The 14618-nt window shown below is 41.5% G+C and overlaps 1 protein-coding gene and 2 long non-coding RNA genes across 3 annotated transcripts; all 3 read right to left on the bottom strand.

The window, feature by feature from the left end:
* Window positions 1-571: 571 nt before the first annotated feature.
* LOC117507606 lies at window positions 572-2674 on the bottom strand. The gene is made up of 3 exons (XR_004559788.1): window positions 2538-2674; window positions 1154-1331; window positions 572-1087 (listed from the first exon to the last, which is right to left on the bottom strand). It is a non-coding gene; the product is annotated as an uncharacterized LOC117507606 (long non-coding RNA).
* Window positions 2675-2692: 18 nt separating this feature from the next.
* LOC117507837 lies at window positions 2693-5893 on the bottom strand. Its single transcript, XM_034167624.1, has 5 exons — window positions 5887-5893; window positions 5747-5765; window positions 5219-5622; window positions 3524-3797; window positions 2693-3241 (listed from the first exon to the last, which is right to left on the bottom strand). The coding sequence occupies exons 1-5, from the start codon at window positions 5891-5893 to the stop codon at window positions 3151-3153; spliced, it is 795 nt and encodes a 264-aa protein (XP_034023515.1). The 3' UTR covers window positions 2693-3150.
* Window positions 5894-13041: 7148 nt separating this feature from the next.
* LOC117507607 lies at window positions 13042-13566 on the bottom strand. The gene is made up of 2 exons (XR_004559789.1): window positions 13484-13566; window positions 13042-13089 (listed from the first exon to the last, which is right to left on the bottom strand). It is a non-coding gene; the product is annotated as an uncharacterized LOC117507607 (long non-coding RNA).
* Between the last annotated feature and the right edge of the window lie 1052 nt (window positions 13567-14618).

Here is a 14618-nt window from a genome sequence, read left to right as displayed (position 1 = left end):
GCTTTGACTGGTCTGTCAAAAGATTGACAGAGGTGGTGGTGGTTCACTCAGCTGCTTGTTGTGAGGGGACTTCTCTATTTCCCTCAGCAACATATCAAAGCAATTGTCAACATATTCTGAAAATATGGGTTGAAATAGAAGCAACAATAATTTTATGTGATTTGTTCAATGCAGGTAAAATTTCTAAATCTGGGAAGTGTTAGAATTGTTATTGGCATTTAACGAATATTGAATTTCTCTTGTTTCCTTGTACATCTATGTTCTAATTCCTGAAATCGTGATTTGGCATTATTTACATATGAAAGCCATCCTAGAGAGATAGCTTACCATGATTAGCAGGATAACTTCGTAAACCTCAAATTACGCATATGAAAATATCCACAACCACATAGACAAGACAGTAACCACACCGTAACCACAAGTACCAGTATATACATGTAAATCTAAATGAAAAATCTAAATTTTTATAGTTCATGAGTTGTTAGTACTTATGATAAGATGCATCTACTAGGACCTTTTTCAGGGTGTAGCCTCCGTTTTTGAATTTGGGAAAGGCAATGCTATACTGTGCTGTACCTGCCTTTGTCACAGCTTGGGGCCTACCAGCATTTTCATTATAGTGCATGGCTGCTAGAAGAATCCTGTAATTAGATTAGACCTTGTAATTACTAGCTAAACAAATTTGAGAAAATTCAAGGGTACCACAAGTCCAAAAGTTGAAATTACCTGCTGCGCATACCATTATATGAAAAGCTATACATTTTTGGAACGAAGTGGTTGATAAGGCTATGATAGCTTTCCACTCCACTTGTTTGCCCATATGATGACATCTTTTAGGAAATGAGGTTTTGTCAAAAGCTCCTCCAACTCGACAAAGCATTCACTACCTGAAAAGAATTTTGCTTGAATTTTGAAATAGTCTTTATTTTGTCTATAGTGGATAACCACTTCTCCTTTATGGCATCTTCATCACCAGGGTCCGACGACATAACACACCAATATAGGTGATAGGTTATCCCCTTTATCCACTCCTTTATACTTTCGCAGCCCTTCTTTTTTGATAGCTGGTCCAGTTGTTTGCTTAGTCCTGAAAGTACACACATGTTGGCAAAACAAAGGACAGACAGTGTAGGGAAATATTTTGATGACTTACCTTTCACTACATGCCAGCATTCATAGAAATGAGGCACTTTCCAACTGTCTCGTACCCACTTAGCCACCTGTCGGTGTTGGTCTGTCACCAGAGCTGTTATTGGATGTTCACCGACTTCATCTCGACAACGTTTTAGACCCTCCAGCTCCATGTGATAGCTTCCCAGGGTTTCATTACTCTGAAAAATACATGGTACATGTACACTCAACAAAAATATAAACGCAACACTTTTGGTTTTGCTCCCATTTTGTATGAGATTAACTCAACGATCTAAAACTTTTTCCACATACACAATATCACCATTTCCCTCAAATACTGTGCACAAACCAGTCTAAATCTGTGATATTGAGCACTTCTCCTTTGCTGAGATAATCCATCCCACCTCACAGGTGTGCCATATCAAGATGCTGATTAGACACCATGATTAGTGCACAGGTGTGCCTTAGACTGCCCACAATAAAAGGCCACTCTGAAAGGTGCAGTTTTGTTTTATTGGGGGGGATACCAGTCAGTATCTGGTGTGACCACCATTTGCCTCATGCAGTGCAACACATCTCCTTCGCATCATCCATGAAGAGAACACCTCTCCAACGTGCCAAACAGCAGCAAATGTGAGCATTTGCCCACTCAAATCGGTTACAACGACAAACTGGAGTCAGGTCGAGACCCCGATGAGGACGACGAGCATGCAGATGAGCTTCCCTGAGACAGTTTCTGACAGTTTGTGCAGAAATTCTTTGGTTATGCAAACCGATTGTTCCAGTAGCTGTCCGAGTGGATGGTCTCAGATGATCTTGGAGGTGAACATGCTGGATGTGGAGGTCCTGGGCTGGTGTAGTTACACGTGGTCTGCGGTTGTGAGGCTGGTTGGATGTACTGCCAAATTCTCTGAAACGCCTTTGGAGACGGCTTATGGTAGAGAAATGAACATTCAATACACGAGCAACAGTTCTGGTTGACATTCCTGCTGTCAGCATGCCAATTGCACTCTCCCTCAAATCTTGCGACATCTGTGGCATTGTGCTGTGTGATAAAACTGCACCTTTCAGAGTGGCCTTTTATTGTGGGCAGTCTAAGGCACACCTGTGCACTAATCATGGTGTCTAATCAGCATCTTGATATGGCACCTGTGAGGTGGGATGGATTATCTCAACAAAGGAGAAGTGCTCACTATCACAGATTCAGACTGGTTTGTGAACAATATTTGAGAGAAATGGTAATATTGTATATGTGGAAAAAGTTTTAGATCTTTGAGTTCATCTCATACAAAATGGGAGCAAAACCAAAAGTGTTGCGTTTATATTTTTGTTGAGTGTATAATCAACAGTTTTTCCAAGCTCTCTCATTTATTCAAATAAAATGTGTAAGGAGAGTTATATCTCACCTGAACAAGTTGAACAGAAATCAGCTATTTGTTTCAAGTTCCAGTAAACTATAACTCCCAAACTTTGCACAATGACCCATGGAATCACATCGGGCATCTCCTCCCAAAATAAGGCTTTTGCCTTGGAGCTTTTCCATGAATTTCTCTTTGCCAGTTTTCCAGGTATCAAAAACAACATCATGTAGGTAAAGAGACTGATGATAAAAAAATGAACGAATTGAAAAGCACTGTATGTTTAGGAAACTGGAAAGAAAACAACAATCATCATTAGAATACTTATACAACTACTTCTGAAGTATTTTGTGCATAACAATCCTGATACAAACAAATACTATACATAAGTCATTAGTTAGAACCTACTGAAATAGTCGCAGTACTTTAGTTGGCATAGAGCCGGTGAATAATATTACTGCACTGAGAAGAATGTTGAGGACTGGCATTTGCCTGACAGATGGGTGACTTCGCCATTCACCTTTTTCACCACAGCTGTCACAAACTGTCTTTACTGTCAGAAGGGTGCCTCTCACCTGAATTAATTTATTGAAGTTATTTGTAAGATGGCAAAGGAATAGGTCATCAGTTATAAAAGGATAAACCCTGGTGATTATGGAATTTACCTGTCTATAACAACGATTGGTTCCATGGCTAACAATGTGAAGACGACATATTTCCTTCTCTTATGAAAAGGTTCTTCCTCGTCTAACCTGTGGTATGCAGAAAACGGCATTTAATCATATCTTTTGATAATATCATTAATCTGTAACTAATTTGATTTACAAAAAAGAGAATTAGGCGAAATATGTGATAAAATGACAGAATAATGCTGTTGGGAAGATTTTGAAAAATTCCCAGGGCCTGGTTTCATAAGGGGTTCAATCTTTCAGTTGACTAAGTTGCCATGGGTGACAATGGAGGAACCACTGTTGGTATTTTCAACCTACTTAGAGAGTTATATGATATCTAACTGAGAAAATCACAAAACGTACTTCATCTCATCAAACTGACAGTCTTTGTCACTGAATCCCTCATCAGGTGGGACATAATCATGGTCGTCAATATCCATCTCAGGAAAATCATCATCAGAGAAGTCATCATCACTCTCTGAGAAGTCATCACTCTCATCACTGATGTCCATTTTGGTGGCAACTTTTCTGGCAGATTTGGTCCAACTTGATTTGCCACACTGTATTTTGATGGACCTGTAGCGTCTCTTTTTCCTGCAGTTTTGGCACTTCGGAATCCACTTCAGAGTTTGGATTTCTAGAGAGGGAAAAATCAAAGGTGCCAAGGCTGAGCCATAGTATTCACATAGGCAAAATGTAACCATACGAGGGCTGTCAATAAAGTATAGGTCCTTTTTATTTTTTTTAAAAACTATATGGATTTCATTCATATGTTTTTACGTCAGACATGCTTGAACCCTCGTGCGCATGCGTGAGTTTTTCCACGCCTGTCGGTGACGTCATTCGCCTGTGAGCACTCCTTGTGGGAGGAGTCGTCCAGCCCCTCGTCGGAATTCCTTTGTCTGAGAAGTTGCTGAGAGACTGGCGCGTTGTTTGATCAAAATTTTTTCTAAACCTGTGAGACACGTCAAAGTGGACACGGTTCGAAAAATTAAGCTGGTTTTCAGTGAAAATTTTAACGGCTGAAGAGAGATTTTGAGGTGATTCTGTCGCTTTAAGGACTTCCCACGGTGCGAGACGTCGCTCAGCGCTCTCAGCCGCCGTCGTCAGCCTGTTCAAGCTGAAAACCTCCACATTTCAGGCTCTATTGATCTAGGACGTCGTGAGAGAACAGAGAAGTTTCAGAAGAAGTCGGTTTCAGCATTTTATACCAATACTCCACTGTTAAAGGAGATTTTTTTTAATGAAAGACGTGCGGACGGGTCTGCGCGTCGGGACGCAGCCGACGCAGTGCGGCGGCACAGGAAAAACACCTCCATGTTGATAACCATTTGTAAAATCCAGGCGGCTTTTGATGCCTTTCAGTGGAGTGAGTATATGAGGAATTGTTTAACAGCAGGACATGTTCCAACTTGTCCTTAAGGCTTTCAACAGAGGTGTTTTTCCTGTGGCGGAGCGTTGCGGCGGCTGCGAGCTTTCATTAAAAAAATCTCCTTTAACAGTGGAATATCCGGATAAAATGCTGAAACCGACTTCTTCTGAAACTTCTCTGTTCTCTCACAACATCCTGGATCAATAGAGCCTGAAATGTGGAGGTTTTCAGCTTGAACAGGCTGACGACGGCAGCTGAGAGCGCTGCGCAACGTCTCGCACCATGGGAAGTCCTTAAAGCGACAGTATCACCTCAAAATCTCTCATCAGCCGTTAAAATTTTCACTGAAAACCAGCTTAATTTTTCGAACCGTGTCCACTTCGATGTGTCTCACAGGTTTAGAAAAGATTTTGATCAAACAAAGCGCCAGTCTCTCAGCAACTTCTCAGACAAAGGAATTCCGACGAGGGGCTGGACGACTCCTCCCACAAGGAGTGCTCACAGGCGAATGACGTCACCGACAGGCATGGAAAAACTCACGCATGCGCACGAGGGTTTAAGCATGTCTGACATAAAAACATATGAATGAAATCCATATAGTTTTTGAAAAAAAATAAAAAGGACCTATACTTTATTGTCAGACCTCGTATAATTTGATTTGACATTGGATACACAAAGATACTTACTTTTATCTGCATTTGAACAAATTGCATCACTCAACTCGAGAGGTTCAATTCCAGACAAATCGAGAAGTGCACGGGCTGCAGATTCTCTGTCTTCGAAATCCTGTTCAGCCTCAGCAAGCAGTCGGTGATGTTCCCTCTTTTTGTAGGCACACCTGCAGCTGGGCTCATATTGACTTGTTGATGGTTCTGGATTATCTCTTGGTGGGGCTGGAGTTGCACCATCATCAACTGACTGGATAGGACAGCCCTCATCAGATGGAACCACAGGAGGAGGAGATATCGGAGTCTCTTCTTGCTCAGGTTGACTTGCATGACTAGGTGGTGTAGGCCTAATGATAGTAGTAGTTTTATCGTCAGCTGACTGCAGATGTATAGTTGGAACTGCATCTGATGTAAGGAGAAGTCTGGAAAAAAGCAGGTTTTTAATTTAACAATAGAAGTGTATTCTATGAATGAACATACAAAAAAGGCCTCAGGCCTTATAGGCCTAGGCCCCCTAGCTATTGTTTTTTTTTAAGTATTTTTTGCATAACATTGATTGATGTAGCTAGGCACAGTTGCCTATAGACAAATGATAGATAGGCCTGCCTTTCAGTCACCTATGGCCAGAAAATATATAGATCTAGGCCTACTTTTTACAAACAACTAGGCAAACAACTAAATATGACCAGACATTTCACAATGATGTAGGTAGGTAGCTAGTAGGGTTGCCACCTGTGTCTGACAAAAATCCTGGACATTTTGACCATCGAATAGACCTTTTTGTTTGTAAGCAACGGTGCCCTTCGCACATCTAACCCAAGACAAAAATCGCCCTTCTACGCTGAATTTGTATTGCTCTAAATAGTAAAACTGACACTTGCTAGTTATTTGTTTAGTTAATTGCTTTACATAATAGCAGGTCTTTATTATTTCGGTTTATTTCCAACAATTTTTAGTTGTACACAACTGGGGGCAGTAGTGGGCACAGGTAAAAGGGGAATAGATAATTCAAGGTCAAGGTCAACTTTATTGTCCCATTAGGGAAATTTGTCTTAGGCATTGCACTACATTATTGCTTCACAGGGCAGAAAACAATTTACCTATCTAATGATTTGCAACACACAAGCTTGACATTTCTAATAAATGTAAAAATATTCACAGACCTCATGAGGGCCGGACAGAGACATGCAAAGGGCCACATGTGGCCCCCGGGGCGCAGTTTGCCCAGGTCTGGTGGTGTGCTTTGCTTGTGCTTGCCTCTGCTGCTTGCTGCTCTAAACACACACTTTTTTCTTCACAAAACACACAATGTGCGTGCTCTCCCTTCACTCACTGCCTCTGGAGGTACGGATGCGGGACCCGCAAAGAATCCGAGTCCTCTCTCGGTGGCCACGGAGCTCTGTGGCCAGATTTGGCGAAGTTCCACACAGCAGAGGGCGGTGTGATTGGCCTGCTGCTGCATTTACCGAGCTTGCAGAAAGCGCATCAGAGGCAGTGAGAGCAAAAAAAAAAAAAAAAAACATGAAAAATTGCTCTAAAAAATCCGCAAAACTGCGAGGCCACGAAAGGCGAACCGCGTTATGGCGAGGGACCACTGTACACATTTTGCCCAACATGTACAAAAATCCGGGACATTCAGTGTCCCAGATTTTTTTTTTCAGGTTTTAGCTGGGGTTTGTTTCTTTTGAAACATCCTCATACCAAGATCTCTCCTGGCAAACCCCTTCACAGTGGGACCGAGGACACTCGAGGCTTGTGTCCAGTAAGAACTCCAACCCACCATTATCATGTGTCTGTTCAGGTTGCCCTTTTCTCCAAACCTTTGACCACACTCAGAACAAATGCTTTTTGTCTTTTGGTTTTCATTTATCTTTGATGTCTTTTTAGTAGAATGCAATGGGCTCCAAACCTGGGGTCTAAAGTTGCACCCTAGGCTCTATAGTTATCCTAACCAGATCTGGCATTGTATCCGAGGGCTCTCTTCAAGATGGTGATTGTTCCCTTAATTGCAGACAACTGCACCTCATGTGCACTTGGGTGACCGGGGATTGCCTCAAGGTATTTCTTCAGGTTCTTCTTCATCAGGCCTGTTGCTCCCACCACAACTGGGATGAATTATCATGTGTGTTTTCAGGGTGCTCTTATGTCCAAACCTTTGACCACACTCAGAACAGACAAATGCTTTTTTTCCCATTTGCCTTGAATTTCCTTCTACAAAAGTGCAGTGGGCCCCAGACCCAGGGTCTAAAGCTGCACCCTTAACATTACTGGCTTTGTATCCGAGGGGCTCTCTTCAAGATGGTGACCTTTCCTCTCCTCAAATACTGCCTTTGATCTCCTGCCCCCACTTCTCATGTTTGAGTAAGCGAAGCAGTGAGAGATCTTTTTCTTCTCCCTAATGGACCAATTTACAATGATGCAGTTTCACTGGATTCTTTTAGCCCTTTGATGGTGTTGCTGGGGTCCAGGATCAGAACTATCTGATGGATGACACCGCTGATCTGGTGGATGACCCAGCTGAGTGCTGCTACAGAAGAGATGTCTCCCCGCAGCACTGGGAGAAGTTGCACCATTACTTTCTCAATACGCCCTGGTGCCTAGGCGCTTTGTGGAGGTTTTACACTCAACAAAAATATAAACGCAACACTTTTGGTTTTGCTCCCATTTTGTATGAGATGAACTCAAAGATCTAAAACTTTTTCCACATACACAATATCACCATTTCCCTCAAATATTGTTCACAAACCAGTCTAAATCTGTGATAGTGAGCACTTCTCCTTTGCTGAGATAATCCATCCCACCTCACAGGTGTGCCATATCAAGATGCTGATTAGACACCATGATTAGTGCACAGGTGTGCCTTAGACTGCCCACAATAAAAGGCCACTCTGAAAGGTGCAGTTTTATCACACAGCACAATGCCACAGATGTCGCAAGATTTGAGGGAGAGTGCAATTGGCATGCTGACAGCAGGAATGTCAACCAGAGCTGTTGCTCGTGTATTGAATGTTCATTTCTCTACCATAAGCCGTCTCCAAAGGCGTTTCAAAGAATTTGGCAGTACATCCAACCAGCCTCACAACCGCAGACCACGTGTAACCACACCAGTCGAGGACCTCCACATCCAGCATGTTCACCTCCAAGATCGTCTGAGACCAGCCACTCGGACAGCTGCTGAAACAATTGGTTTGCATAACCAAAGAATTTCTGCACAAACTGTCAGAAACTGTCTCAGGGAAGCTCATCTGCATGCTCGTCGTCCTCATCGGGGTCTCAACCTGACTCCAGTTCGTCGTCATAACCGACTTGAGTGGGCAAATGCTCACATTCGCTGGCATTTGGCATGTTGGAGAGGTGTTCTCTTCATGGATGAATCCCGGTTCACACTGTCCAGGGCAGATGGCAGACAGCGTGTGTGGCGTCGTGTGGGTGAGCGGTTTTCTGATGTCAGTGTTGTGGATCGAGTGGCCCACGGTGGCGGTGGGGTTATGGTATGGGCAGGCGTCTGTTATGGACGAAGAACACAGGTGCATTTTATTGATGGCATTTTGAATGCACAGAGATACGGTGACGAGATCCTGAGGCCCATTGTTGTGCCACATCCAAGAACATCACCTCATGTTGCAGCAGGATAATGCACGGCCCCATGTTGCAAGGATCTGTACACAATTCTTGGAAGCTGAAAATGTCCCAGTTCTTGCATGGCCGGCATACTCACCGGACATGTCACCCATTGAGCATGTTTGGGATGCTCTGGACCGGCGTATACGACAGCGTGTACCAGTTCCTGCCAATATCCAGCAACTTCGCACAGCCATTGAAGAGGAGTGGACCAACATTCCACAGGCCACAATTGACAACCTGATCAACTCTATGCGAAGGAGATGTGTTGCACTGCATGAGGCAAATGGTGGTCACACCAGATACTGACTGGTATCCCCCCCCAATAAAACAAAAGTGCACCTTTCAGAGTGGCCTTTTATTGTGGACAGTCTAAGACACACCTGTGCACTAATCATGGTGTCTAATCAGCATCTTGATATGGCACACCTGTGAGGTGGGATGGATTATCTCAGCAAAGGAGAAGTGCTCACTATCACAGATTTAGACTGGTTTGTGAACAATATTTGAGGGAAATGGTGATATTGTGTATGTGGAAAAAGTTTTAGATCTTTGAGTTCATCTCATACAAAATGGGAGCAAAACCAAAAGTGTTGCATTTATATTTTTGTTGAGTATACACATATATATATATACATACATAACACCGTTTTTGGAGCTAAAAGCTACGTGATGTGACATTCTTACCAGTGATAACACGTTGCTGTGTGGTGCTGGAGACGTTGATACAGATGTTGAAGCTGGTGGTCGAACCCTCCTCGCTTATGGAACTGGATTCTTCAACAAAAGCACAAAATGGCGACATGTTAAAAACAAAACATCACAGTAATGGCACTAAATTAGATGTAAATGTTTGTTGTTAACGGTTGCTTTTTAGACCAAGCAGAGGGAAAAAAATATGGAATCACTCAATTCTGAGGAAAAAATTATGGAATCATGAAAAACAAAAGAACGCTCCAACACATCACTAGTATTTTGTTGCACCACCTCTGGCTTTTATAACAGCTTGTAGTCTCTGAGGCATGGACTTAATGAGTGACAAACAGTACTCTTCATCAATCTGGCTCCAACTTTCTCTGATTGCTGTTGCCAGATCAGCTTTGCAGGTTGGAGCTTTGTCATGGACCATTTTCTTCAACTTCCACCAAAGATTTTCAATTGGATTAAGATCCGGACTATTTGCAGGCCATGACATTGACCCTGTGTGTGTTTTTGCAAGGAAATGTTTTCACAGTTTTTGCTCTATGGCAAGATGCATTATCATCTTGAAAAATGATTTCATCATCCCCAAACATCCTTTCAATTGATGGGATAAGAAAAGTGTCCAAAATATCAACGTAAACTTGTGCATTTATTGATGATGTAATGACAGCCATCTCCCCAGTGCCTTTACCTGACATGCAGCCCCATATCATCAATGACTGTGGAAATTTACATGTTCTCTTCAGGCAGTCATCTTTATAAATCTCACTGGAACGGCACCAAACAAAAGTTCCAGCATCATCACCTTGCCCAATGCAGATTCGAGATTCATCACTGAATATGACTTTCATCCAGTCATCCACAGTCCACGATTGCTTTTCCTTAGCTCATTGTAACCTTGTTTTTTTATGTTTAGGTGTTAATGATGGCTTTTGTTTAGCTTTTCTGTATGTAAATCCCATTTCCTTTAGGCGGTTTCTTACAGTTTGGTCACAGATGTTGACTCCAGTTTCCTCCCATTCGTTCCTCATTTGTTTTGTTGTGCATTTTCGATTTTTGAGACATATTGCTTTACGTTTTCTGTCTTGACAATTTGATGTCTTCCTTGGTCTACCAGTATGTTTGCCTTTACAACCTTGCCATGTTGTTTGTATTTGGTCCAGAGTGTAGACACAGCTGACTATGAACAACCAACATCTTTTGCAACATTGCGTGATGATTTACCCTCTTTTAAGAGTTTGATAATCCTTTCCTTTGTTTTAATTGACAGCTCTCGTGTTGGAGCCATGATTCATGTCAGTCCACTTGGTGCAACAGCTCTCCAAGGTGTGATCACTCCTTTTTAGATGCAGACTAACGAGCAGATCTGATTTGATGCAGGTGTTAGTTTTGGGGATGAAAATTTACAGGGTGATTCCATAATTTCTTCCTCAATTGAGTGAGTCCATATTTTTCCCTCTGCTTGGTCTAAAAAAGTAACCGTTACTGACTGCCACAATTTTTTTCTTGATTTCTTATAGTGTTTCTTAAAGCCAGAAAGTTGCCATTTGAAATGACTTTAGTTTTGTGTCATGTCTGTGATCTGCTTTTTTTCTACAAAATTAAACAACTGAATGAACATCCTCCGAGGCCGGTGATTCCATAATTTTTGCCAGGGGTTGTAAAGCGCCTTGGGGCAACTGTTTGTTGTGATTTGGCGCTATATACATGTGCTCTGATGTCACTGTTTATCTCCATAGAAACTACCCAAACAACCTTTCATAGAAACTGTTTAAAGGGACATTACAGTGTTGTGGTGGAAATTACAGCAATAGTGTGGGACAACTACATTTTGTTTAAAAAAAAATCACAAAAGTTGTATGACACTGAATACCCCAATTATATTTTGATTATTTTACTGATATTTTATTCAGAGATATTTTAAAACATTAGAAAAAACATTTCTTTACTATTCATTTTTATCATTGAAGATCAAAAGTCTGGGTGTCGGACAAGCACAAAACAGCAATATTTGCATATAATGATGCTGAAAAAAGGTGAAAAAGTCATCATAGACTACTAGAACAAATTTCTTAACACACTTTCATTGTAAAGATAACTATAAAAGTGTGAAATTTCCCCTTTTTTCTGTTTTTCATACAATATGATCAAAGGACATAAGTGCCCGTAGTCTAAGAATCACCCTTGTGCTGAACTTCCCGCTCTCCCCTCCACTGCCGGCAGGCTGCAGCTCAGAGAGCACAGTGGGGAAAAAAACAAAACAAAAAACCTCCGTCAAAGTCTTCAGATAAAAAAGCTCCTTCTGCTTGCATAGCTCCAGAAATTTATTTATAGGCTTTATTTACAGTTGAAAGCCTTCATGTTTCCAAAGTTTGCTCAAATACGGTGTGAGAATGAAGAGTCTCTCATTCCCTCACAGAGCGAGGAGAGAGAGAGAGGGAGAGGAGGAGAGAGAGAGGAGGAAAAAGTGTTAACAGCAGACGCTACACGCTGTAAAAACGCAGCGAAACAATTTTAATAAACTATCATCTTCACCACACAGCCTCAGTGAAACAGTAAAGTGTGAAAAACTGATTCAGAAAGATTTTTCATCCAGGATTAATCTTTAAAAGAGCAGATTTACTCCTTTACTTCTTCCAGAATTTTTTTTTTCATTTTCTTTTTATTATTGTTGTTTATGCACCAATGACACCAGATCAAATTACTTGTATGTGAGAACTTACTTGGCAATAAATCTGATTCTGATTTGACAATCAAATCAGTCCAGATTTAGCTCTTGTTCAAACAAGACAATTAGGGGTCATATTGTTTTTTTTTTTTAAAATAAGCATGCAATTCCACTCAAAAATGTTGAAAAAAAAAAAAAAAAGCTAAACTGTCAACATGACAGTAAAAACTCTGCCTGTACGGTACGGTGTGTCATTTTTAAAGAAGAGAGCAAATGTTATGTCCATCAAATATTAGTGTTTTTAAACTTTTCTATGTCATTTATTTTCTTAACATAGACAGAAAAAATACAAAAAAGAACTTTGACATTACAACATAAGTGTAAATTTTTGTATATTATTATCCACAGGAGCAGGGGTTAATGTTGCATCTAATGATACATTTTCAGCATCTCATGCGCGTGTTCAGGTAGTTCTCTCGTCCGAATCTTTTACCACACTCAGAACAGACAAATGGTTTTTGTCTTTGTTTTTTCATTTATCTTTGATGTCTTTTTAATAGAATCCCGGGGGGGGCCCAGACCTGGGGTCTAAAGTTGCACCCTAGGCTCTATAGTTATCCTAACCAGAGCTGGCATTGTATCCAAGGGCTCTCTTCAAGATGATCATTCCCTTAATTGCAGACAACGGCACCTCCTGTGCTTGGGTGACCGGGATTGCCTCAAGGTATTTCTACAGGTTCATTAGGCCTGTTGCTCCCACCGCAACTGGGATGAAATTGATGTCTTTCAATGACCATGTTGTTCATAGTTCATTTTTCAGGTCTTGGTATTTTGTGATCTTTCTTTTTGCCCCGTATGAATTACCATGTGTCTTTTCAGCTGGCTCTTTTGTCCAAATCTTTGACCACACTCAGAACAGACAAATGCTTTTTGCCCTGTATGAATCACCATGTCTTTTCAGGGTGCTCTTTAGTCCAAATCTTTGACCACACTCAGAACAGACAAATGCTTTTTGCCCTGTATGAATTATCATGTGTGAATTCAGGGAGCTCTTACATCTAAATCTTTGACCACACTCAGAACAGACAAATGGTTTTTGTCTTTTGTTTTTTCATTTATCTTTGATGTCTTTTTAGTAGAATGCAATGGGCCCCAAACCTGGGGTCTAAAGTTGCATCCTAGGTTCTATAGTTATCTTAACCAGATCTGGCATTGTATCCGAGGGCTCTCTTCAAGATGGTGATCCTGTATGAATTACCATGTGTCTGTTCAGGGTGCCCTTTCGTCCAAACCTTTGACCACACTCAGAACAGACAAATGCTTTTTGTCCTGTATGAATCATCATGTGTGTGTTCAGGTAGCCCTTTCGTCCAAACTTTTGACCACACTCAGAACAGACAAATGCTTTTTGTCCTGTATGAATTATCATGTGTGTTTTCAGGTGGCCCTTTTGTCCAAATCTTTGACCACACTCAGAACAGACAAACGCTTTTTGTCCTGTATGAATTATCATGTGTGTTTTCAGGTAGCCCTTTTGTCCAAATCTTTGACCACACTCAGAACAGACAAATGCTTTTTGTCCTGTATGAATTATCATGTGTCTGTTCAGGGTGCCCTTTTGTCCAAACCTTTGACCACACTCAGAACAGACAAATGCTTTTTGTCCTGTATGAATCATCATGTGTGTGTTCAGGTGGCCCTTTCGTCCAAACTTTTGACCACACTCAGAACAGACAAATGCTTTTTGTCCTGTATGAATTATCATGTGTGTTTTCAGGTGGCCCTTTTGTCCAAATCTTTGACCACACTCAGAACAGACAAACGCTTTTTGTCCTGTATGAATTATCATGTGTGTTTTCAGGTGGCCCTTTTGTCCAAATCTTTGACCACACTCAGAACAGACAAATGCTTTTTGTCCTGTATGAATTATCATGTGTCTGTTCAGGGTGCCCTTTCGTCCAAACCTTTGACCACACTCGGAACAGACAAATGCTTTTTGTCCTGTATGAATCATCATGTGTTTGTTCAGAGTGCCCTTCTGTTTCTGTCCTTTATTCCCATCAGAACAGCTAAATGGTTTTCCACTTGCTTCCCTCCCCTTTTGCTGCGCTGAGTCGTTCATGTGACCAGATGCTTTTCCATATTTAGAGCCTTTAAATTGTTTTTCATCAGTGTTGCCTGAATGAACAATATTGGTATTTTTTCGACAGTTAAAACGTGACTGAAGTTTTGTGGTCTCTTTCCAGTCCTCGCTGTCATCGGTCTCAGTTCCAGAACTGTCTGAACTCCTGCCACTGGTATCTGGTTGTAAATGACTGTTTGGACCTGAGTTGCTGGCTGGTTGTGGTCTTCCATCATCCTCTCCATCAGCTTCTGCTGTCCGTGTTCTGTGTACAGATGAGTTGCTGGCTACAGGCTCAGGCTCTG

This window comes from Thalassophryne amazonica, chromosome 3 (genome assembly GCF_902500255.1).
Source record: "Thalassophryne amazonica chromosome 3, fThaAma1.1, whole genome shotgun sequence".
In the NCBI taxonomy this organism is placed as follows: Eukaryota; Metazoa; Chordata; class Actinopteri; order Batrachoidiformes; family Batrachoididae; genus Thalassophryne; species Thalassophryne amazonica.
The sequence above is the reverse complement of the archived record's forward strand: the minus strand, read 5'-3'. Positions and strand labels throughout refer to the sequence as shown.

Excerpts from the sequence above, each read along its gene's own strand:
- LOC117507837 (XM_034167624.1), bottom strand. Across the intron at positions 3,798-5,218 it reads TTGTTCAAATGCAGATAAAA|AAATCCAAACTCTGAAGTGG; the intron begins GTAAGTATCTTT and ends TTCCCTCTCTAG. Across the intron at positions 3,242-3,523 it reads TGTCAGTTTGATGAGATGAA|GTTAGACGAGGAAGAACCTT; the intron begins GTACGTTTTGTG and ends TGCATACCACAG.